The 25,961-nt window shown below is 40.1% G+C and overlaps 1 protein-coding gene across 5 annotated transcripts in view; it reads right to left on the bottom strand.

Annotated features, from left to right (window-relative positions):
• DYM (dymeclin) overlaps positions 1–25,961 on the bottom strand; it is a 122,144-nt gene that overhangs the window by 92,451 nt on the left and 3,732 nt on the right. For 2 of the 5 annotated variants that reach the window (XM_015887206.1, XM_015887209.1), the window contains exons 2-9: positions 24,730–24,833; positions 22,615–22,792; positions 16,983–17,035; positions 16,228–16,321; positions 15,402–15,535; positions 9,772–9,844; positions 1,956–2,081; positions 1,242–1,384 (exon numbers count right to left, since the gene is read on the bottom strand). In XM_015887206.1, coding sequence (XP_015742692.1) covers positions 1,242–1,384; positions 1,956–2,081; positions 9,772–9,844; positions 15,402–15,535; positions 16,228–16,321; positions 16,983–17,035; positions 22,615–22,754 — 763 coding nt within the window. In that variant the 5' untranslated portion in view covers positions 22,755–22,792; positions 24,730–24,833. Of the gene's footprint in view, positions 1–1,241; positions 1,385–1,955; positions 2,082–9,771; positions 9,845–15,401; positions 15,536–16,227; positions 16,322–16,982; positions 17,036–22,614; positions 22,793–24,729; positions 24,834–25,402; positions 25,422–25,961 lie in introns of those variants that run through there. The other 3 variants (XM_015887207.2, XM_015887208.1, XM_032441552.1) reach the window with 3 other exon arrangements.

Raw genomic sequence — 25,961 nt, 5'->3', positions numbered from 1 at the left:
AAGGGAAGGGGGTGGAAGTGTGGGAAGAGACAAGAACAGATGCAGGCAGAGACCTTAAGATTCTGCACTGAGAAATGCAGGTTGATTTATAATAATTGAGAAACACAAACTTTATGCAGAAGAAGTAAAACTCATGGGGATACGATATCAGAGGAGCTATGGAAGAAGGCAAGAGCGGAGGCAATCTGTATGAACTTTGTAAGCTGAGCAAGTGAAAAGAAAAAGCTCTTTTGCCTGAAGCAGCATTAAGGCTGAAAGATACTGGAGCATGACTACAGTGGTCGTGTGGTCAGAACATATATCAACACAGTATGCAGAGGTAACTGCTCTCCATTCACAAGCTGAAGTACGAACCACATACAGAGAGCTGGTCTGGAAAGCTTTTTAAAAGCAATTTTCTCCAGCAGTTTAAAAGAAAGAAGAGAACGTACCTGCTGGGACTTCCACAGTAAAAAACATGCTGTAGAGAACAATTTAATTTCTCTTCACTTCTTAAATAAACAGCAAATCAAGCAACTGTTCTTTCACACATTTACATTATGGGCATAACCCTAACACTGCACTGTCTGCCCCAACCATATAAACTGGAAACCAGAAAGAAGACAGTGTTCCAGTGAAGGCACGGGGCTGTGTGTAACCTCAATTGACACAGACACTGCAGAGTGTTCACGATACACTTTGCACCACAAAGATGTGCTCTCTTACTGCCTCCAAGAGGAGAACCGTGAGCACTGTCACAGACTGACACGTTTTCTGGCAGCACAAACCTCAGTATCCCCTAGAGGAGCTGCCAGTGACTGATTTCACAAAAGATCAACATAAATAGTGTGTGCTCTAACAGGAACTGACTTATAAAGTGTTATTTACATTTATCAAATAAAGGTAACCTGTGCTGCTGTAATACATATTATTGCTGACAGCAGTGCATTGTGTTTCATTCTTATTGTATGATAAAGAAAATCCTTATGGAAGATTTTTTTTTCATGTAATACACGTAGCAAAAAAACCCACACATCTGGTGTGAAGGAGAGTGACCAGAAACACAATACAAAGTGTAACAAACATGAACAGCCATTTTCTTAATTAAGAAAAAAAAGGGGGGGTGGGTCATTAAGTTCCCTAAGTACACTAAGCAACAGTGTAACTTGTTAAAAAAGAAAGGGGCTACATGCATGTTAGTAGAAGGGGTCACAGAAGCCAGTACTTCCTATGGTTTGATGAACTGCGTGCACAAGACTCACTTGCCACCCCAGATGCAATCCCATACAGCAGTCCTCCTCCATCTGTCTGCTGCTGAAAGACATGTGTCCCTGGAGGAGGGCTTCTTTCTTGTCTAATGAAGTTGTACAGCAAAGTTTTCACAAGTCTGCTGGTATATGGGAGACTGCAAAGAGAAAGAAAACAACCAAGGCTGACTTACAAGTAACAAGATTTAGCTCACTACAGAGTCAATACTACATACTTTTGTTTGCTGGAACTAGATCTCAGTTCTTTTCAGAATCTTTCTGATCACTTCCTGCATCTGAAGAACAGCAGATACTTGTCCAGTGCCCTCAGACCCTTCACACTGCCCTGTATACCCAGCCAGTAAACCCTCTGCTCACCTCCACTGGGCAGCTACCTGCTACTCCCAGCTTAAACCAACCCATTCTGCCCTTCTCCCAGATACTCCCTCCCAGACATCCTCCCTCCTTTCCTCACTTGTCTTACAGGAGGTACTGCCTCCTGCTTCTAGAAACAGATTGTAATTACCCTTACCCAAAAGCTGCCTGTAAGCAATATAAAGGCAAAAGAGGAGAAACAGCAGTCTGATAAAAAAAAAATGCATAAACACCACTTAAAGGGAGGACAAATTACCACAAAATCTGTTTCACTGCCTTTGTGTAGAAGCACAAACAGTTTAAACAAACCAAACTCCTTTCTGTCATCTTGTCTAGATCCAAAACACAACATACCATCGCCCCCGCATCAGGTATTTGTGAATGAGGCTCTCTCGTAGAATTTCCTTGTGGAAGAGCTGGCAGGAAAGGAAGACAATGAGCGTTGTCACAGCTTCCAAGGAGATGCTATATGTGATATCTCTGCAGGAGAAAGGGAAAATATACAAAGATTAATTTAGTGGCCTTGTTTACAAACCGACTCATAAGAACATTAAGTAGCTTCATCTGAAGTTATGCACTTTACAAAACGTTTCAAGTGAGAACAACTTCACAATAATTTTTAAAAAACCTCTTAGTAGAAAACAGTAAAATTTCACAAAGATATTGCATTATTTTGTCTTTGCCACAAGCATCTTTTTTGCTATGTCATGAGACAATCTAAAAACACTACAGGATTGCCCACAACATTGCAGACTGTGCTTCACCTTAAAAATAATAAATACATCTCAAAGATAGATTTTTTTTGTCTTGTTAAACAAAACTGTCACAAAAGCAACATTCTAAGCCTAGGAAACAGCCAGCGAGCCAAACACAACTCCCTGTGCCAGGAAGAATGGATCGCAGCTGCCACATACAAATAAATGTAATCTTAAGCATAAGAAGTGCTCAGGGTACCACAACACCACAGAGAGCTGCTCCATTTCCAGTAGTAACTGCGTGTGACATTTAAAGTTATTGCTGCCAGTCCCAAAGAACACGGTGTAATGGTTCAATGCTGACTGCAGTTTAGCAAAACTCATTAAGTTGAGGTTATTTAGGAAAGGCGCAGCAAAACAGGTGAGAAAGACACCTGTTATTTAGGATATTCTCTGGCTTCTGTTTCCAGCTCTGCCTATAACAACTTTGCTGTAACACCCCAAGTACCTGGGTGTAAAACAGGTTGTACAGAGCCCACTCTGCTGTCCCTGCATCTCAGTCATTTCTTTGCTTGTTTTTCTGACTCACCATACAACTGGAAACATAAAACTCTTTTCTGTTTTCATAAGATTCAGTTTAAAGCAAAAAACAAGTAAGTTAATTTGGAAATAATTTTTGAAAATAACCTGCTTACATATAATCTCCCTTATATAACTTACATAAAAGCAAAATAAAGCTAAATTCACACAGCTCATGCCTTTTCTTCCTATTCAAAATCCAATTAAGGTCTGTTTGACTGCAGATAATTTTCACCCAACCTGTAGAACCTCTTCAAATTAAATCTGTGCTTTCTATACTGGGGGCCTAACATCCATGGTAACCCCTAAGCCTCACATATCCTTAATTATCAGCAGATAAAGCTTCAGAACTGAATTATTTTTTCCACCCAGGGTCAAATGTACAGTTTTTTTAAATCCCAAGTGCTTGTAAAGGGACAGCAGAACTACCTGGAACATTTTATCTTGAAAGAAAATGCTGTTCAATTGTATTGACAGGCTATACAATGTAGGGGTGGATCAATTTTTTTTTATCATTTTTATTAAAGCTATCATGCATATAGAACAACCTTACACAGAATTTATGCTTTGACTTCCTCTTACAGCTGTTTGCTTGCAGATGAGGAGGAAATCAGAAATAACGAACTCAAGTATCAATTACACGTCAGAATTACTTAGTTCTTCATGTCAGAAAAGTAAAGGAACTTCATGTTTAATTTCCACAGTTCTTTTTCTTTCCTGGTGTCTTAACACACCTAGGGTAAAGCTCATGCCTAAAGCAGATGAGCTTTAGACAGCAGTGCACCAAACCACACCAAAGTCTCCATCTCCCCATTCCATCCTACAAGCAGCTGCTCTCCTTGGTCTCACATTCCCTCTCTTTTAACCACCCTGAATTCCTCCACGTTCTTGCATCTTCAAATTTATTCCTGTGGACCAACTTTGTTCTATAGTTTAAAGGTGTGTATCCAAAGACAAATCATAGAGCTTAACATAATCACAGCTATAAAAATTATACAGAAAATTAAGGACTTGAGTACAAAAATGAGATCTTTAGATGAGTTTACAACTTTTGTATATACTGAGCAAACTGTTCAGTAATCCACTTATATATGAGAAAATGAGTCAGTACATCATGGGTGTTAGTTAATTGTGAACTACAAAGCATTAATATGCACATTCCCACAAGTATATTCTTCCTTCCAATATGCAATGACATCCAATCATTCCAAGTTTAATGAATGACATAATTTAAACAACTGTATGATGATTTCTAGTACAGCAATGCTTAGACAACAATTCATTAAATCAAATGACAGAAGATTCTGAGAGGTCAGCTATACTTTCTATCTCAATCCCTTCCACCAAGAAGACAGCAGAGATGCTGGGCTCCCCTTGCAGAGCACTGTTTTAAAGCAGCGCTGTATTTAGACTTGGAAGGAATTGATTATCATCAGTATCCCTTAAGCAGTAGATGATTCTTCTGGGATGCAACCTGGAAGGAATAATACATCTCTTCTGATCATCCATCGAGGACATGCATCTTTATTTCCTGGGCCACTGATCAGCCCCCAGAAATAACTTTTTTTTTCCCTTCTACATTACCAAGCACCTCCATCTCCCTGCTTCTGCAACAGAGACACAGGACCAGTAATGCTGCTCCTTGTGCTTTAACCAGCATGTGTGGTAGTAGGGGACATGTATTAGCTCTAGGCCTTATCTTTGTGCTTGAAGCCTCAAGCTATGGTCCTAGCCAAACGAGTCCCCAGAGTCCTGGCATTTACTTTCTTCCTTTTAAACTAATAAGTGGATGTGAACAACCTCTCAGTGCTACCTATCAGTAATCTACCTACATTTCACTACCCTGCTGCTGTTAGCTTCTCTCCAGCACCAAGCAGTGCTCACCACTGTTTGCTGTGCTGCTCACATCATTGCACTTTGTCCCCTGCCTGGAGACAGGTCTGTGGAAGAGCAACTAAAATTAAGCACAGAGGTAACATACAGGGAAATCTCCGCTAGGAGTGAAACGTAAATTAACACCTCAATTAAATGCAACTATTTCTACATCTTAGTGAACAGAGGCTGAGAGGTTACAAGTGATTTCATGCCTACAGAACACACAGGTTGAGCACTCACAAACAAACCTCCAAAATTAAGCTCACACCACTGCCCTCCTGGTTAAATACTTCCCTAAACTCTTCCCCAGCCAAAGCTGTCTACTCCAAGCATTAAAAAGTTAAAAGGGAACTCATTTTCTAGTTCAGGACTGTTGCCAGCAAAGCTGATTCATAGAAAATCTCTCCAAACATACAGGAACCAGGTTTCATTTCCCTGCTTCCTGACAGCCCACCAGAAAGGTGAAAGAGGAGTCGCCAAGAGAATAGGAGAAGGGCTGGAAGCTGAAAAACCAGTTGAGGATTTGGTTATCAGCCTCAGGATACATGTACAGCAGCTCCAAGTGGACATAATCTTTCCTCTTGGAATCACTCCTAATTTTACACTCACTGGTGGCAAACATGTTTGCTAATAGCACCAGTGTTCATCACAGTTGAATTATGCTTGAGAAAGCAAAGAACATCTCCAACATTTCCAACTGCATCTCCCTCTACCAACAGGTATTCTTGACCAGGAGACAGTTGAGGGATTGAGAGAACATACTCTGAAGGGAGTTCATATTGGATTAAAACAGTAGTAGAGTCCAAAACATTTTATTCCAAAATCTACACCTAAACCATCTGAGACCACATAACTGCACAATTTTCACCCCACTGGCATTCAGTTCTTTCTTCTGCTGACAAAATACTATAAATTCCACAGGATTTTTAATTGTTACACACACATCTATATCCCTCTGTGTTTATTTTTTTGTATCAGCAGGACTTGTAATATGAACTAGTGGGCATGGTGTGGATGGGTTGGCAGTTGGACTTGATGCATTTTTCCAGCCCTAATGAACCAATGATTCTAAATCTCATTGAAAGGCCTCACCCTCTGAGCAACAGAACACAAGATAACAATCTGAATACTTGTAAAAAATGTATGGCTCGACTGACTTCTCCTAAATAGCTGACAACTCCAGCTCCAAGGCAGCTGCAGAGATAACAGTCAGACAACAAACCATATCACATTCCAGTGCGTAGCCTGCAGGAAAGGCTGACCTGCCCCATCAAGGAGAAAGGGCTTTGTGACATGGCTTCTCCTTTGTCTTACTCCCTTTGTTGGAGTAAGTGGCTGGAGTAGATGATCTGATGGTTAGACTTGATGATCTTAGTGGTCTTTTCTAGCCTTAATGATCGTATGATTAACAACAGTTTGAAATGTCAGCCATTTATAGCAAGGCAGAGCCATCTTAATGAAGGGGCACTTGGTGACAACAATAATCACTTCTGACCTAATGGATGGCCAGATCATAGAGGAAAAAGGCTTCAATCAGGCAGCAGTCAGTGATGTGAAACCACCAAGGCACCAAAAAGACACATATTGACTCCAGCACCTTGGTGCCTTTGCTACCCAGCCAAAATACTTTCGAGATGCTACGCCAATGGCTTGTTAGGACAGGGCTGAAAACCACAGAGAAAGCACATGACCTGGAACTTGACTACACTGCATGGTGCATAACAAACAGTACCAATATGAGGCTGCACACTGTGTACTTATCAGTGAGCACTAAAGCTGGCCTAGAAAAAAGAAGGTCATAAGAAGGAACACCGATCTAACACAGAAACTAAATTAGAATAATATTAGAACAAATAATGCGACACAAAGATTCTTCCATGTAGGACCTTCAAACACTTAAGAGGCCACATATGTGCAGTGAGATGATCTACATGTGATGTAAATCTTCAAAATACTTCAAAATTTACTAAAAACCAGCTGACTCGAAGCATTTCTACTCAGCCTTGCTGATGAGCAGAGCCCTGCAGCAGACTGTGCTGCATGTCACGTAGGACAGCACACATTAAACCAAAACAGTTACTGGCTTAAAAACAAAACAAAACAAAATTGAAATATGACCTACAGTCACACAGTTCTTAACCCCTCTGCTGCTTACAATCAGCAAGTCTCACTACCTGTAAATGGCACTGTCTGTATGCATTGATGGTTCCACTGAGCTTCATGATCAGTTCTGTCTCCATTCTTCCTCCTAAAATTGACTCTTAAGCTCTCAAAAAACACAGAGAACATCCTTACATGAGTCAAACACTGTTAGCATTTAAGTGTGGAAGTAATTAAGATTGCAGCCTAAAATAATTTTAACCATTAAAAAAGACAACAATGGAATGTAATAGAAATATCAGCTCCCTTCCACTGGCACCACAGGGCGCTACTTAGCAGTGATGTAACCAGATCACAGTATTTCATTTTCCTTCCACATGCATTTATAGCTCTTAATGAAGTGAAAATGTACTGATAACAACCAGATGTTCTCTTACATACACCAGCCCTTAACAAGCTGCTGAAAGCAGCCTTTATAATTTTAAGCTTTGGGAGCTCTATCTCGCAACAGTTTCTACATAAAACCTGTAAAGTTCAACCCTGAAGTTGTACCTTTTTGCTGACTATGAAATTTTGGTCATTAATGTAAACTCTCGGGGTGCTAATGTTAGCAAGACCAAAGGAAAAGCAGAGTACCCATAAGACACCAAAGCGAGTCAAAAGCCAACCATCAATGTACTGTAACACGAGTGTTAAAGAGACTGCACAAGTCTGATTCATGAAATGCAATAACTGTCATTTCTATAAAATTTCTTACATCTAAATGTTAATACACAACACCTTCTCCACTGGCACTTTGTACAGTGCAGCAGAGCCTAATTTTCATGAGGGTTGCTCGAGAAACTCTCAATAATTCTCAGATACTGGGCCACAACAATGCAAAGCCCCATGGCCCCTGATACAATTCGCACTAGCTGCACTGAGTGCAGCTGCCAGGAAGGATACTTTACCTCTCTAAATAACACCAATGTTGAAAAACAGCTTCTCCCATTCCTTGTTAACACTCCTCCTCGATATGCTTTGCTATGCAGCTCTGGAGCCTTTCCCAGCAAAAATCAGCACATTGTTTTTCCTTCAGTAATTTTCCAAATATTTCCTTCAGTTATGTACAGGCTGGATATTAGGAACCGTTTCTTTTCAGAGTAGTCAGACATTGGCACAGGCTGTACAGGGAGGTGGGGGAGTCCCCTTCCCTGGAGGTATTCCAGAACTGTGGAGATGTGGCACATGGGGAACATGGCCAGGGAGCATGATGGGGTGGGTTGGGGCTGGGGATCTCACAGGTCTTCTCCAGCCCTAACGATTCTAATGCTCTAAGCGCATTGACTTCCTCCACCAAAAGGCACTTGATAGGATAATATAGGACAATTTTGAAAGTGAGGTTTCCAGGCCTGCTGTACATGTGCCTCTGCTCCTGTGCTTTGGATATGGGGACAGTGTCAAACACACTAAAATTAATATTTTACTGAAGGAGAAAAAAAAATATATTAAAAGCAGGATCTGGAGAAGATATGCGTTCAGACAGCAGCTGCCTGGAGTACTCCTTCATGAGAGTGTATCTACAGAACCCAAATGATGTGGCAATTGTGACAATCCTCTGTTTAGACCATTGAATATTTCTAAAAAACTCTGCTATTCTGAACTACATTGCAAACACAGAGGAACAGAGTTCACTTCACTCTTTTACAATGGCAAACATGGGAACAATTGCCATTTTCATATGTCTTAGTATCCCTCTTATTGCTGTTCAAGCCAACAATTCAGCAGCATGCCATTCGTGGATAAACATAGACAAGAAAGCTTATCTGTCAAAAAATGAAATAGGTATTTCCACATCCACCTCTTTCAGGAAATAAATAATGTTTCCAAAACATCTATCTTTGAACACTTTAAACAGGCTTTGTAACTGTTTTAATTAATCATCAGTGTACGAAGTATTGACGAGGGCTGAGTGCTTTCTACACATACTTCCCAGCATCCACATTCACACAGAAATACAGAAGCTGACAGGGTCAGCTGTTGAGAAGGGTTAAGAACATTTCTGCCTTTAAAACTCTTCCTACCAGAAAGATAGACATGATACAGGATTCCACACAGATAATGGGACTTCAATTCAAAAAGTCCTGCCAGATGCCTGAATTCCCCACCTATCCCAATCCTTCCACTCCTCTGTACTTCCCTCTCATCTGCTCTGCTCAAAAAGCCCACCAACTCCAGGAAGTAGTTGCCAGCCTTGCAGAATAGCACTAAATCACATCACTAATTTGTTACACAGGACTACCCAAACCTCATGCAATGCTGCAGTGATTGTACTTAAGGAGAGCAATGTTTCAACTGTTGCATCTTGGTCTGCTTCCCAGCCAAGAAGCACCAGAAAGTATAAAATTAAATCAGTTATATGCCATATGAGCCACTATACTAAATACTCAGAAACGCTTTCAAAGCTGTGATGCTTTAGTTGCAGCAACATGCTTTAGGCACAGACTACAACGCAATTTAAACACAAAAGCAATTGCTGACATGACCTCTGCTGAAGTTCACATTAGAAATAAGTCAGTCTAAATAGAGGTGGAAAAACACTTTTATTCTTAAAGGACAAAGTAAGTTTATCCTCATTTAATGCTAACAATTGTAAAAAGAAAATTAGTTATGTTTTGTGCCACATATTGCCATGGAATGTGGAATCACCTTATATCAAATGAAGCAAACAAAATAATTTCTCCTGATGGTTTGAGCTGGGTGCACAGTGCTGACCATGTCTTTCTTCCAACTCAGGGCTGTGGTTATCAATATCAGTGCTGCATCATCACATGCAGCATTCAAATCTAAGCATTCAGTGTTATGAACTCATCACTGCATGCTTATATTCTCTCATATATTCAGCTTACTGAGGGAGGTTGAAGAAAACAAAGCCAACTTACAAGAGGGGAATCTCAACAATGAGCTGGATGAGACAGCACAGCAGCTCTTCTATGAGGTCTTCACATTCTGTTCCTGCAAGTGAATCATAGCAAAGGTTTTCTAGATTTTCAGATTAAAAAAAAAAAACAACAAAAAACCACCTAGATTTAAACACATTTAAACACAGGTTCAGATGATGAACATTTCTAATTCAGGGGCAAACACTAGAAGAAATATTAGATTTAAAACTACAGCATTTTTACATAAAGTATTTGGGATTATTACCCATGATGCTAGGATTTTTACGTGTAAAATGAATAGCTACTAACAATTGGAAGTCGGTGTAATCCACAGGAAGTATGCTAATACTGAATATAGGCTTACTGCTTACCTAAGCTCATATTTAATCATGCTCCTGTGGACAGTATGATTGACTGATCACCAGGGACTTCGACCAGCCCACAGTTCAAGTCTCCTCTCAAAATCCCCTGCATTGTTGATGTTTCCCCATTTTTTTTTAATATCAAGTGAAGAATAAGCAGAGACAGAAAGAAGTTACATTTGTCTAACATGCACTGAATGACATTTTAAACAGTAATCTTTCAAAGCAAAGGGTTTTCACAGTGCTGAATGCCTAAGAGCAGGCAAAGCTTTTTCCTCTGCATTGTCAAATAGGCACTGCAGCATTGCAGCACAATGAACACACAATTCTTGTTCATTTTGTGTTTTCAAATACATAGGCCATGCAATAAACACAGCACTACAGCCAGATTATGACGGTGTTATTCTGCTTAACCCAAATTGTAAAATCTGTAATTCCAAAACTCGACTTCAACAAACATCAGAGGGAAAATTCACAATAAAGCAAAATTACGTCTTTCCACAGTCAGTTTATTGAGCACATATTAACAACTGTTACCTAGTGAACTGCACATTCAAAATGAGGTCAGTTTTATAATCACAGAAATATGGTTTCCTTCATATAGAATCCCTCAAGGGCAATACAGCGTAGCTCCTGTTAGCTGAAAACAAGAACTGCTAGGAGCATTTAACCTCAGACAGAAACCACAGCCAGCAATGAAGTCCAAATAATGTGTGCCAAAAGCACTTGAAGGTGCCACTTTTGAACAGTTTTATGAATCTAGAAAATGCTGATAGAGCAAGACTGCTCCACAATGCCAAAAGGGACCTATTGTTTTTTTTTTCTCTTAATCATTGAATAAAGGGAGAAGAAAAAGGACAGAAAAAGTAACAACATATTAAGACTATTGTTTCCACCATACTCTATTACACAACTTATTTGAAGAGTGAGCAATATTATTTGAATATGAAAGAGGGCTCTACCCCATACTTTATATTCCAGCTGCTGCAAGAAACACTGGATTGGAACAATTATGCAGAATGGAAGATTCTTGCCTTTCCTGCTCTGTTCTCAAACTTTTTTTTTCCCCCTAAAAACCTTAATTGCTGTAATCAATGTCATTCAACTAGAATAATTAATGTATCCTTTTCCCCACTGGGGCACAGGCATTCTTGCTTAATTCTGTCTTTCCAAACAATGATGCGGATGCATGCCAAATCTATAACGTGAGAGCAAGCCATAAACACGGAACACTCTGTGTTTTCATAAACAATGTCTTTTTCAATAGCAGGATAAAGACAATGCACACCACACTTATTCACATTCATATATCGCATACTCAGATCCACTGAAAGCCTTAGGGAAAGTAAGTAAAGGGTGAATCTGTCCAGACAAGGTTAGAGCCGTAATACGGGATCTCACATCAGTAATAAAACCTCATTGCTTCTCCAATACCAACACACTACATTGTCACAACCCAATCTGAGCTACAGCAGCAGGATGAGCCCAACATATTGACACAGTAAGGTATAACCTCACCTTAGATGTCACCTGTTTCGCTGCCCTATTCCTCCTATAGATTGGATAGAGCCTGTACACCACTAGAGCAATAAATCAAATTACTTGTGCAACAGCACTTACAGCCTCATACATGCAGTTAACTGTACAACCCACAGACATGAAGCTTCTTTGGGTATTGTGGTTAGATCTTCAGCCCCCAAGGGTTCCCAACTTTCCCTCAGCAGTGCTAACAATGAACACATGAACTAATGCTACCCTTCTTTTCCTGTACACAATAACTGACAGTTCATGCAAGTCTTCAGGGGCTCTGGTGAATGTATGCTTGTTTATTTCCCCCCTTCATGTCCTCCTTGCCCTTCTGCCCATGGTTGTCTGCCAGGAAAAAACAAGACTACTGCGTGTCAGAGCCCAGGTATGATCTCAAACAAACTGTACATTTTCAGCTGTTTTCTTCCCAAGTCAATAGGCGCTTTGGAATTCTTTTGCATTTGTTATAATGTACCAAATATAGTCTTTGGCAACTTTATGCTAAAAGCTTCTATACTGAGAATGAACAAAGTTTATTACAGGACAAGGAACAGGCTAAATGAATCAACAGTTTGCTTTAGAATACTATATACAGCACATGACAATCTCTTCCATACTTTCAATGCAGTTGAAAATCTGAAAGAATCCAAGGGATACAGGCAATGGAAGCCTTACCAAAAGCTAAATGAGCTGAAGACTCATTCCTGCTTCAGCATGAGCCAAGTCCAATTTAGCACTGACTGACATCAGTAATTTTTAGCTGAAACTTAAAGGACATCGTTTAAATGTCAATGAGGAATCTCCTACAACTGAAGCTGAGCAATACTCCCCAGAGCTGCATGTGAGTTCCCAATTACAGGCAAAGACAAAGGGTGTACTTCCTGGCATAAGGCACCACCTGAAAACTGCCCGTGGGTGAGAACTTCTATTAAGAGTCTGTATATTATGGAAGGGATTCAATAAACCCTCCTGCAGCAGAGACGCAGCCCTGTGCCACTTCTCCATCAGAACCTTACAAAGGTAGGCTGCGATGTACCCTTGTACTTAACCTTTCTGCAAGGGTAAAACCCCAATAATCACACCTTATGATGTGAAATACCATTACAGAGCATAAATACAGTCTAGCAGGAAAAAGCATAAACTGAACACTTAGAAAGATTGAAAGCAATGAACAGCAAAAGCTGGGAGGCAATTCTTCCAGGTAAGCCTGGTAAAGCGCCATCTAAACAATAGTGGCTACGTAAACATAACCTGCCAAAACAGAAGGCATTTCTCAATAGCCCATGACAAGGATATTTCCATAGACCAGTACTGTCACACAAGGTTCTGTCTGAAATACCAAACCCACAGCAGGTGCTGACGTTGTGACTGCACAGTGAGCAAACTGGGTGAGCTGACAACATGGTTAGGCACCCTGAGCTTACAGGTTCTCTGCTTAATATCACAGAACGTGATACTACGATGGATTCACAAACTAAAAGGAAAGAGAATGTGATGCTGATCGTTTAAATGGGGAAACAAGACAACTCCAGAGGGTTAAGCTGAATGGTTATGCTTTCGCACAAGAAACACTGACGAATGCAAAGAGAATGCATTCATAAATCTGTATAAATAAATCTGCATAAGCTTCAGAACAAGTTGCATTCTAAAGAATATTATGAAAATTTAAAAAAAAGAAAACCTTTTTCTGTTTCCTTTAATGAACCCTAACACAAAAGCACTCCATTATGCTTTGTAAATTATACCTCACTTCTCACATTGCTAAGAACCATACAGTATATACTTAAAAGCACTATGTGAAGAATTTGTTAGGAAGAAGAAATGCTGGCTGTGTGAACACAGCATGCTATAAAACCCAGTACCTTGAAGAAGGTATTCCAACTGGAAACACGGGTCAGGAGCAGTGCTGGCCTCAGCCCACAGCTGAGCAGGGACAGAGAACTGGTTTCCTGCCTTCAGTCTCCTGCCTTAGCCAGCAGACCACACACAATCCTCCTCCTAATCAAGAACACCCAGCTAGCATTCAGCTCCAAGATAATTGCTAAGCACATTTGCCACCAATGTGCACAAAATTAACACTAGTAAACATCACTGAGAATTACAGCCAAAAATTACTACCAAAGATTGGATAAACATGGATCTCTCCCAGTGGCAAGTCACTTCGGTTTTCTTCTCTTCTAAACACTGCACCACAAGGAACTCCCAGAATGAGGAATAAAGATCCCTGATGCCCAGGCTAACAAAAGTTGTCAGCATTTCCAACTGTTTTCCTGTGCTATCCTGAAGCAAGAGGTAGGCAGGCCTATTTTGTTTGTTTGTTTTCAGTCAATAGGTCTAAACCCCCCCAAAACCTGCAGTGGCACAATGCTATCAGCGGGCACTACTTGCTGCTGACCTCATTCTTGGAGATTACTCACCTCAGTTTAAATACATTAAACCATTTCAACATGCAGCACTTAATCTCTTGGCATCAGAAGTTGATTTCCCCAGAGCAATGGCAGGCGCCAAGGAGTTAAACAGATTTTCACGAGCAGTTTTCACTATTTCGTGAGCAAGCAGCTGTCAGGCATTCTGAGCAGCATTCTAGCTGGGCTGACAGATGAGGGAAATCCACATTCAGACACTTTTGGTTACTCTTTTGCAATTCACTTGCATGGTATCAGCAATCTGATGCCCATCCTTTTTGGCCAGACTATTTTTGGTTGTATGCAATATACATGCAACTACGAAGTCAACAGTATCTTAGAGCTGAAGAGAGCAATGCTATCTTGCCAGCACTATCCACCATGTATTCTGCAAAGGTGTCTTGACAGAGAGCTACACAAAGCTTCATAGCAGACGTGGGTTTTCTGTTTGCTGTCAACAGAAAACTGAACACAATTCACACTCAGAAAGGACTTCCCTGGTTTGTTTTTTTCTGATGACAGCAGGAGTGCTTATGCAACAAAGCCATTCCTTTCCTGCTATCTTTCTTGTTTTGCATGTTTGTTTCTTTTTTTTCCTGGCAAAGTACTTTTTCCTTTTAAAACATTCTGCTTAAATTCACTTTTCCAATACTTTGGTAGAAGTTATTGTCCATCTGCTGAATTTTAGCTTCTGCCTTTTTAAGGGATCAAAAATTCACTGTAATTGTCAATACTTCTAAAAAGCACAGTAATTCCATTCCCTAGCTACTGCTCAATTATGGAACGTGAGAAGGTAGAGCAAAGGGTATGTTTATTTTCACAACATGCTTCTCCTGATGTATGGCTATACATCTCCCAAGGCATAAGAACAACAATGGATCTTACATTCAAATGGTGTTCTACAAGGAATAATTCTCCTCTTTCTCCACCATCAGAAGAAAGAAAACCAAGCAATATAATCAGTATCTCCTGCAATTCCTGCAGGCCCAGAGTAGTGAAGTGCACATGCAGGGTCAGAAGTGGCAATCAACATGCAGAACCACTAATAGAAGGCAACTTCCAAGTCCCAGTGAGGGAGAAAAATGGCATTAATCCCCTGATGTCACTGAAAGTGGTGAACTGCTGAAGTAAGAAAAGCTCTCAGTACACTTTAAAGTATATATTCTCCTTCATACCCTAGATGAAAAGGAAGATGGTTTACGCCTAATTATTTCAGTCTCAAAAGAAGAAAGTCTGTTTTACTACCACCTACATACTTTCAATCTCATAGGGTGCCCTGGAGGCTAAGACACACATCTAGCATCAGTATTCCTCAGTTTCAGTAGAAGATACCTACCGTATGAGCCAGGTGTCTTATCCTCATAAGTAAAATGAAGCTGCAGTTCCTCTTCTGACATTCGACTGATGAACACTTTCAGCAAACAGCAGATAATAAATAATGCATTGTGAGCCTGCCAAATAAAGAGGTGACTGGAAAGGAAGCAGAAACAGGAATCAGTAATGCAATTTGAAAACATGCATTGAAAACAATCATTACAAGATACATGACACTAACAAAAGAGTTCCTATGACTGAAGCAAGGAAAAGCTGAAGCTAAAGCACTGAGATTCTTTCTGAATGCAGGGAGGCTACAGCTTCATTGCATTTCCTTGAGTCCCAACAAGCAGGCACTGGGAAGCTCATACAACAGCACAACATCAAGCTGTGTTGACACATTTATGGATTAAATAAGCAGAAGCCATCCAGGAAGGAGCAGCATCTTTCTCCAGATATAAAAAGGGAAGTTCTGTCATCAAATTGACATTAAAAAGAACATCTTATTTCTAGATGCTCTAGATGCAACTACAGAAAGCTTCCTGGAAGAGCTGCATGATGCTACATTCATAACCTCTTGTTGTTCTTTCCTACTGCTGCACAGCAAATATGCTTATGTAGCAGAGAGGACAAACATTCTTTTGTTCAAACAATACATTCATCAGTTATACATCATATTCTAAGCTTGATAAAGTGTTAAGACACTTTGCTAATTTCAAACCATGACTTAAGGGAAGTTTAACTTTGTTCCGTAACTATGTCAACTGCTAGAGCATAACCCCAAAACTAGCAAAAGATGGAAAGTTTAAGCATGAAAAGGTGCACCCACTTTTTTTCCCAGTACTTACTTTTGACATTCTGCTGATATTTTTAATTCTTTGGTTCTAGAAAGAAAGACTTTAATCAGCGACCCAAGGTTTCCTGTTCGAGGATTCTTCTCAACTAGATGAGGAATTGCAAAGATATAATTAAATAGCATTTGTAAGTTGAGACAATTTAGTTCAAACTGAATGTAGAATAAAAACAAACACCAATGCTGTAGAAAATGTGATAACTTTTTTCCTAAACAGCTGTCACTCTGTTTTTAAGGTTTTCCAGTACATGCTTTACTACTCCATGGATGTTCTCTAAAATAATTTTTGTTCTAAATTAAAGATATTCCAATGTGAAGCTTCTATGGCTCCCTTTCCAAGGCTTGCATAGAGCGCAACGGCTTTCTATCAGGAAGCTGCGCAGGTTTTCACTGCTTGCAGCCTCTTTGTAATACCACTCACCACATTTGTATTATTCCTTCCTTTCACCCCTGATTAATTCTTCTCCCTCACTGATTATCTTTGAGGGCAGATGGAAAAAGAGGGTAACAAGGATGTAGTTATTTGTTTTAAACCTCTCGGTCATTTCATGCTTTACAAAAGCAAAGCTAACTTTCTAAGGGTTTGGAATATATAAACACACTTGACATTATTCTAATCTTACCAGTGGAATACATATAGAGTCACGTATACAAAAGATGTGAATATGTACACATAACATAGCACATACTCTATGTTGTTAACTGTTTTGCTCAACCACAAGGAAACAAGATAAGATGTCAGTTTCTCACCTAAAGATTTGCAGACTGAGATGGTTGCTTCTTCCAAAAGTTTTAAGTCAGCACTGTGGGGAGGAGGAAAAAATGGTTCCATTAGCAATTCAAGTCCCATTACTTGAAGAGAAAATTCATTACGAAACAGTAAAATATGGCTATGGAGCACTTCATTTTGACAACACATTAGATAATTTACATGGATACTGAGCAGCACAATACGCATTTGAAGTACAACAACAACTAAAAGAGGAAATTAATATTCAAAAGTGAATTGTCAATGAGACATCACTGAACCACTTGTTACAAGTACTACCTCTGTGGCTTCAATGCTGCCATGTTTCATTTGATGCCACTGAAATCAGGCATTAGCTTAATTCACTGAAATCAGATACACAGCAAGTCTGATGCTTTCAAAATGACAAACACCACTGAAATACACTGTTGTGATGCAATATGTAGCCCACGTATGTACATACATATGTACATCTGTACTTCTTTGGATTTCCTAATCTAGTTTTGCGCCCAGACACTGTCCTATATTTTTGCATATTCTCAGCTTGTAATTACAGCAATACATATTAATCACATATCAGTCCATGTAATCTCAATAAGAGAAGGCATTAAAAAGAATAAAACAAAGGGAGTGGATGCAGTAGGTTCCGTAAGCTCTCTAGCTGACTCTCCTCTCCCATTCACCCACAACTCAGAGACCATGACAAAACTCAGTAGGACAAAATGTTCCTCCACGCTACCCTGGGATGTAGCATATAAAAAACCACTTCTGCAACACATTCAAATCTTAAAATTAAATATACTTTCAAGCAAAAATTACTCATATACATTCTAAGTAGCCTGTATTGTAATACAGACAATTCCACTGAAACATAAAAACCCACCATTTTGCCCCGTGGACAATCAATTACCAGAACAGCTTGGTTAGAGTTTGTGAGGTCTTTATGCTTGGGGATGTGTAAAATCCAACTGGGCACCTTGTTCTGGCTGATGTGCTTTCAGCACTGCACAGGGTAAGACAAGCCCTAGAGCTCCCTTCTGCCCTTAGCAGCTCTGTAACACTACTCTTTCAGCTCTCCTCTTTCCCATCTTTCATTCCCAGCTATTATAGTAACGACTTAATGACTCATCTTCCTCAACTCTTGCCAAGACATCTTTTGTATCCAAATTTTTATATAATTACCTGTTAATGTTTCTTTTCATTAATTTGCAGCCAAAATCAATAACAGCCTGGACAATATCAAAACCCAAGCAAGCCTACAGCACCCAACATCGTTCTCAACACCACTAGTTTCAAGCTGGATTAGGACTCATGGGAAGAGACATACAGCTGACGTGTCATTAAATGTAAGAAAGGAAATATCTCCAAGCAGAAATATGTTTCAGTATGAGAAACATTTACTGAAAATCATCAACCTGAAGAAAAATAAAATCCTTCAGCTTTCTCTACAAGCTTTTAATTACAGTGCTTTTCACCAGAGAAGTATCTTTCCCTGTTGGAAAAGTGTAATATAGTAATATTGCAAAACATAATACTGTCATAATTAGATTACCAAAACTGCTGTTGCTTCCTAAGCATTAGGATTACATTTCCCAATGACTAACCTGATTAATGTAAGAACAGCCGAGACTGGAGACAAAAGAGATAAGGATATTGGTAGGAACAGCAGCTGACAGAATTATTTCAAAGGTTTTCAGGAGGAGAGACTTCAAGATAGAAACAAATACATTTTAATACACCTGCAACTGTTCTGTGGCTCTGAGTAACTTACTGTGTAGCGAGCTGACAGCATACAGCTCTGCACCTACAGCTGAGCATCTAAAGGCATTTTCACTGTATGAAGATCAGCTTCATTAAAATCAAACGCTGGCCTTTTTCCTCTTAAAAACTGCTTTCAAACGTAAGTCTTAGAAAGAGAAAACATACTTAGACACACGCTTTACAACATTAAAATCAGTCTCAAAGGTGGTCTCTTGTTTTAGTGCAAAAAACATGCGGAGTAATTAAAAGCAAATGGTACAAAACCAGAATGCCTTGTCAACAGCTTCTGACAGCATTATTTGCTAGGTCTGGGTGAGACAAAGATATATCTATTTTAAGCACCTAAATTTGTCCATTCTGGCTGCCTGTCTCCAGGATGTACCCCTCCTGAGCACTGGCAAGCATGGTGAGCGCTATAATGGACATCAACACACTGGAGAGCTCTCAGATACTAAATAACCATAACCCAACAAAAACTGTCCACCTCCCACTATCCAAAGACACTGGGTTCTTCTAGAATACAGGCTGAGTGATTATTGTAATTGCTTCAGAATTTAAACCTTAAGTGTATACATTAGTCCTAATTACAGTTCACTTTTTCCCCCGATTCTTAAGGTATTAAACTAGAGCATTCTTACATGGGTGTTTTTTTCCCCCTCCCTCAAGTTATTCAAGCACACAATATTCAAACTTCAAAGAACTGTCAGAATCAATAATCAAACCAAGCAAGACCTTCAGAATTTCAGCAAAGCTTTCAATATCTGAGCCATTCTTTTTGCTACTTAAACAAAAATGAGCTTTAACACCTAGGAAAACCAACCCACTCCTTCTCCTTCATACAAGAACACAGATCTGAACTTTGCCATCCCAATTACCAGGCAACAACATCCACTCAACTCAAGGAATAGAAACACCCAGTGAGAGCATATTGCAACAGAACACCACCCCAACACACACAGAGGGAAAGAAGTGTTCTCAAATCCAACAGAATTAATGCTGTAACTCACACCTCCAAGGACTGATCCACAAAGAGAGATACGGAGATGACATTTGCTTAATGAATAAACACAGATCTGGAAGTCTAACTAACATCCTTCTTTTCACTAATCTATGAATCAGCATTGGTGTAATTCAACTTCTTCAGCAAGAATATGAATGGAGTGAAGCTCAAGTAAGTACTCTCTCTGAAAACCCCAATCTAAAGAAAGAGATTGCTTTGTTAGATGCTCTGAAGCGCAGTATTTGAGACAAAACCATTTAAAAAGCACTAAAATTGATCCTTTTGAAGGCATTGCACTTAATTGCAGTGAAGTGACCACAGGAAGATCCCACAGAGTATGTGGGGAACAGCCTTTCAGAAGAGAAAGGGAATGACTTAGATCCAGATGACTGTGAGGCGCAGGATTACTTCCCTTATACTTGAGGAAAAAAATTCAAGGCTTCAAAGGAATGCCCTCTTCTGTGATCTGTTGGCCAGCATTTTCAATGTCCTCCATTAAAGCAATAATTTGCTCTCTTAAGTTGAGAGAATGCTCACAGACTTAACAAAACTGTCATTAAAGTTGAAATTTGCTTCCTGACAGCACAGAATTCTTTTAAGAAAGTAGTTTCACTTAGCTGTATTTTAAAGGCATCGAGACTCTTGTGGCACAGTTTAGTGATGGGATTCTGCAGGTCAGGCTGATGGCTGGACCTGATGACCTTGAAGCTTTATTCCAATCTAAATGACTGACAATGCAGCTTTTACATTGGCAGTGATTACTGCTTTAAAACACCCCAGCACAGCAAGCAGTAAGAACATTTTACATACAGACTGTCAATGCAAACCCATCTAAACACTTACTGCAGGTCATTACATCTTTTCTTCCCTAGTGAGGAAAATAAATCCCCTCAAAAACTGCATTACCCTATAAATGCCACTTGAAGATCTGACACACACTCGAACACATAGGGAAACTAACAAACTGTACAGTGCCGCAACACACCCAAGTAGAGTTAGGTCCAATAAAAGGATTCATTTCCCTACTGCCTTCTCTTTTTGTACTTATCCTCTTCCTCTTTCCCTACAACACTGCCATACATAGAACAAAGCAACTTCCAAAGAAGCATCCAGAAAACATGATCCTGTTCCACCTGGGGACTGTGTCAGCCCCTTCTCTGCAAAAAGACAAGGAAATAAGGTCTGTTGCTCTACCTCCATGAAGTAACATGGCTCTTGTATGGCTCACAACAGCACCTGCAAACCATCGCCAGCTAGTAAACATACTCACCTTACAACAGCCTAGTGTAAAAAGTATCATTCACAAAGAGGAAAAAAAAACAACCTTTAAATTCTGTCTTGGCAAGTGAAAACTGGTTCCTTTCCACAACTGCCAAAAACCAGCACCTTGCTCCTGTCAAATGTATGACCTCCACTCAAGCCTCATTAAAACAAACAGAGTTAACTTGATACTCTGCAAGCTTTCCATCTCTAAAATGAACATTGACCTCTATTGTTCTGCTCCTGCAGGCAAGGTTATCTGATTTAGACAATGGCTGAGGGTGCTGCTCAGCCAACATCATTTGACATCATTTGTCAAACCGTTCTCTCAGGTAGATGCAACTTAATGGGAAATATCAGCTTCCTTTCAATTACACTGCACAAAAAGAGGCCTCTAAAAATAGATCCCTTCTGGCTCCCAGGCAAGAGCACCATCTGGTGTTCAGCTAATTAAGCCTTCAACTTGCTTTTGGATAAAGTTTATGGTATTTTATTTTTTAAAATATGTGTTTTTTAATCTTATTTTTAAACAAGCCTACTCTGCACTGGATCTGACTGCACAAAATAGACATATCAAAAGCTCTAAACCAAGCTGTGAAATAGTCCTTTACTTTGTAAGAGAAAGGGGCAGCGGAACAATCAAAATAAATTGCTGCTGTTTGATATATATAACCAAAAAAACAAACACAGGAGGACACGACCTGCAATATTTTCCATTGTGTTTACAGTCCACTTGCAAACAGAAATCTTGCTTTCCCAGAGAACGCAGAAAACAAACCACTGTTCCTTCACCTACTGCCAGAAGGGTACTGCCCTATTCAAGCTCCACAACCCTTCATTCTTCTGCTGTTAACTGCTGGCTATTCTCTCCACGCAGAAGCCAAAACCCTTCCTCTTCCTCAATTGCTACAAAGCCAGAGCTTTACACTTCAACCATTTTCCCTCCTAAGAGTCTGAACTTCAGCTTACAGGCATGGTAATGCAGCCCAGGTAGATTTCCTAGCTGTGATGAAAATAAATGTGGTTCTTTGTCTTTCAGAAGCCACTGTGTGCAGCATTCAAGACACTGCACAGAAGTGTGTCACCACATGTGAGCCATACCTCACTAGATACTATATTCAACCACTAATTCGTACTGAATTCTCAGGAGCTCAGGGTTTTCATTACTTTGTGTCAGCTTTTCTCCTTCCTCCAAAATACACCTGGTTAACATTTGTTTTGATAGGAGAGCTGTGTCAACAAATCAAAATTGAAGAATGACAATAAAATTGGTATTAGACTCTTCAACACCTGCAGAAAAAGCAGCTTACACAGGAAAAGCTACTTCAAAACAAACAAATGCTCTTAAGCATTACAAACTCTATTGTTGATTTTTTTCTAGCAGACAGAAGGAATTAATAGCAATTACGGTTACAAGGAAAAAAGGAACCCAAAAAAGATGACACGGTGATAAAAGATTTCAAAATGAGAAATAACAGTGCAGTTTACGCAGGCCTTGACTCCCCTGCTATTTCAAGCAGGAACAATGCAAAACAACTCATTTTCTTTCAGACTTGTCACTTTTATGGCTATGCTATAATGGTTTAGTTACCCAACAAACACCATCAGCGTACCTGTTTGTGGGAGTGGTGAAGCTGAAGGACAGCAGCTGATTCCAGAAGGGGTCATTCTCAGAGATGGGCTCTGCTCCTGATAACTTCTTCAAGTACTCATTTTCTGGAAGCTCAGTGATGCTGCTGCTATTTGCTCCCATCTTTGTTATCTGGCAAATCACATTCTAAACTTTCATTTCTTTAAGGAAATAAAGAAAAGAAACATTTTAAAGTCCTTGGTACAAATAAGGAATATACAGATCTCACATGCCAACAACACTCCTATCCTGCCAGGATATCAGCTTTAATAATCATCCTCATTTTGAGAACTGCTACCAAAAAATTGGAAAAAGCAGAAGTCTTCTCACCATCCCCACCAAGAGGTAAAGCACTGTATTACAGGGTAAATTAAATAAGACAGCTTACTAAAGAAGTAAAAACAGGAGCAGATCTATCAGAAGATGCTAGGTACGTCCTAGAAGAAACTCTTGATTTGTTTCAACAAAGGTACAGCATCTGTTTGAAGTATCACTTTAACTTGTTTGCCCCATCTTCACAGAGGCCTCTGCTTCCAAAAAAGACCATCTCTGTAGCATAAAAACGAGGAAAACTAAGAAAGATGCAACCACAATCTGCAGTGTTAGCCTCCAAGACAGGTGCAATCTGAACATCCTGTATTAGGGATTTAGTGCAAATCCACACTATTCAAAGATGTCAGAAACAAAATGCTAGCACAGCCAAAGAGCAGAATATAGGAGGCTATTAGGAAATGAAGACATGTTAAATCCAACAAAAATATGGAAGAAATGCTTAGGAAAAAACAAACCATACCAATAATCCTTGAACCTCATAAGAGCCTTTAAAGCTTTTTGTAAATGAGCCCTATCTGCACCCTCTGCAGAAGCAATTTGGTCACAGTGACCACATGCACAAAGTGAAATTTTAAGTAAAATCTGCAGAGAAGCACTGAAGGATTGTAAGATGTAATCAGTTAACAGAGATTTCCAAACTTAGGCTGAGAGAGGATGAATGCATCTTACCCAAATATAAATTTTGCCACTTAAAAAGGAAAAAACTCACACAACTCTCACTGTGCATTAATTCTGAAATCAAGTCAGCTAGAGGATCAAATGGCAGAGAAATAAATGTGAATATATGAGGATATTGGAGTGTTATTTGTACGTTGAAGAAGTGAGGCTCAGGAACTGAGGTTTGGGTTGTACACAGACATCTTAGCCCTGCTGCCCCTGGATTGCAAACGTCCAGCTACTACAGAAACCGACAACACTGGGGTCCACTAAGACAATCAGAAGGCTGGAGCACCTCCCCTATCAAGAAATGTTGAGAGAATTGGGCTTGTTCAGCCTTTAACCCAGGATTTTCCCCAAACCTGACTGCAATAACAGCCACTTTTGTATAGAAAAGCTGCTCTGCAGGTCCTCAGTTTCAACCTCACCTTAGAATATAAGGCTAAGTAGACTCCTATTGCATGGCAGTAGTAAAGCCACAAGGAAAACCCACCAGACAGCCCTTTCACCTCAGAGAAATCAGTCCCAACCACACCAATAAATTACTTAGGAAAACTATTTCTTTTCCCCTCCAAATACTCTGAATACATTTATACTTCACTGGAAAAAAAGAAAAAAGAAAAAAGAAAAAAGAAATTTATTAGCAAGTCCTTTAGTTCAATGCAATAGTATCACCACTACCCAGAACTCTTTTCTTCTCAAGAAGCTGTGAACACCCCCAAAGACTCATAACCTACTCTGCATGTAATAGAGCACAGCTCTTACAAAAGCTGTCTGGCCACAGAACATGGCCCCAGCATGCAGGAGCAGTTGCTTCACACCAAACGCAAGAAAGTGCCTTGCAAATCTGGACCTATTTCAGCATCATATAGATTGGGGGAGACATTGATCTTGAATTCACTGCCCCTTCTAAAAGACTTTGATATTAATTATTAACCATGTTTACAAGAATCTCATTTTTCCTCTTCAGGTTGAAAGCAATTCAGCAGTGCATCCAGCATCTGGTCATGACTGCATCCCATATCTTCCTGCATGCTGGAGTTGGAAGCAAAGTGGAAATGTAGGACAGCTGCATACCTTCAGGCTTCTTAGGCTGTTAAGGACTCACCTGCTTCACAGCTTCTGTTGTTTTTAACTTATTAAACTGCTTTGGTCAACCATCAGCCAGAGCTCTGCAGTGTTCCCAGCCTCTCCTTTCACATACACAAACACCTGCCATCAAAGCACAAAGGTATCTCAAACACAACAACAGCTTGTAAGCTTAACTCCAGGTAACCTGCACTGCTGAACTGGCAGCAAGCTTGTCACACCCTCTAAGCCTTCTGTTTAAATAATGTTACTGCAGTAGTTACAGTTCCACTAAGTCTCCTGCCCGACTAGAAAGGTTCGTATTTCACTAATCCACCCAGTAAAGCCAGCTTAGAGCAAAGCAGTTCCCCTTTCCACAACCATCCCTCACATAGTTGCCAGGCTGAACCTGTAGAATGCCTGCAAATAAAAGTTATACACACATACGGAGGCACAAATATCAACATACACACAGACATTCAGATGAGACATGCAAACATCCCATATAATCCTAGAATGAAACATCCTGGAAGCAGAAGATGTTACCAGAAGGTATTATTTAGCTCTAATATTTGAAGTCTGCGACCCACACAGAATATTTAATGCACTCATAGTCATTCATATCCCAGCAGTATTTGCAATCCAGCACTCTGTGGACTAAGTATCATACACAACATTCATCTGCAAAATTGAAGAGCAGAGATGGCACCCACAAGCAACAAAGTCCAAACAGACATCAGTTACACCTCAGAGATGATCTCCACCCAAGGCATCAGGTCTAACCTTCAAAATCTGCAAACTCATCCTTACTGGGCATCTCCTAATCTCCACGACAATCTCAGTGAGTCCAGGACGTTTCTTAGTGAGCAGCCTGAAAGCTGATGGCAATGGACACTGAAAACCTGAAGCAGAAGCACAGCCCTCGAGTTTGCTGTTGGGAACGTTTGCTGAATGTGCTTCATCCAGCTCTACCAGAGAGGAAAGCTCCAGTAAGTCTGAAGCCCCACTTTGTTGGTTGTCTTTAAGCATCCCAGCCTTCTGCTCTCAGCAAAACACCTCTGCACCTCCAGGTATACTGCAAGGGAGACCATCAAACCAAAGGCAGGAGTCACATCAGTGCTGAGCTGGGCAGGCACACACACACACTGCTTGCATCCTCACCCACCTACACAGCTCCTCACTGAGCCCATTCTGAACTGCAGCACACATCAGGGACTGCGAAGCCTCCGTGGAGTCAGAAATGTTATTTCTACTCATCAGTACACAACCATG

This window comes from Coturnix japonica, chromosome Z, assembly GCF_001577835.2.
Source record: "Coturnix japonica isolate 7356 chromosome Z, Coturnix japonica 2.1, whole genome shotgun sequence".
Taxonomy (NCBI): Eukaryota; Metazoa; Chordata; class Aves; order Galliformes; family Phasianidae; genus Coturnix; species Coturnix japonica.
The sequence above is the reverse complement of the archived record's forward strand: the minus strand, read 5'-3'. Positions and strand labels throughout refer to the sequence as shown.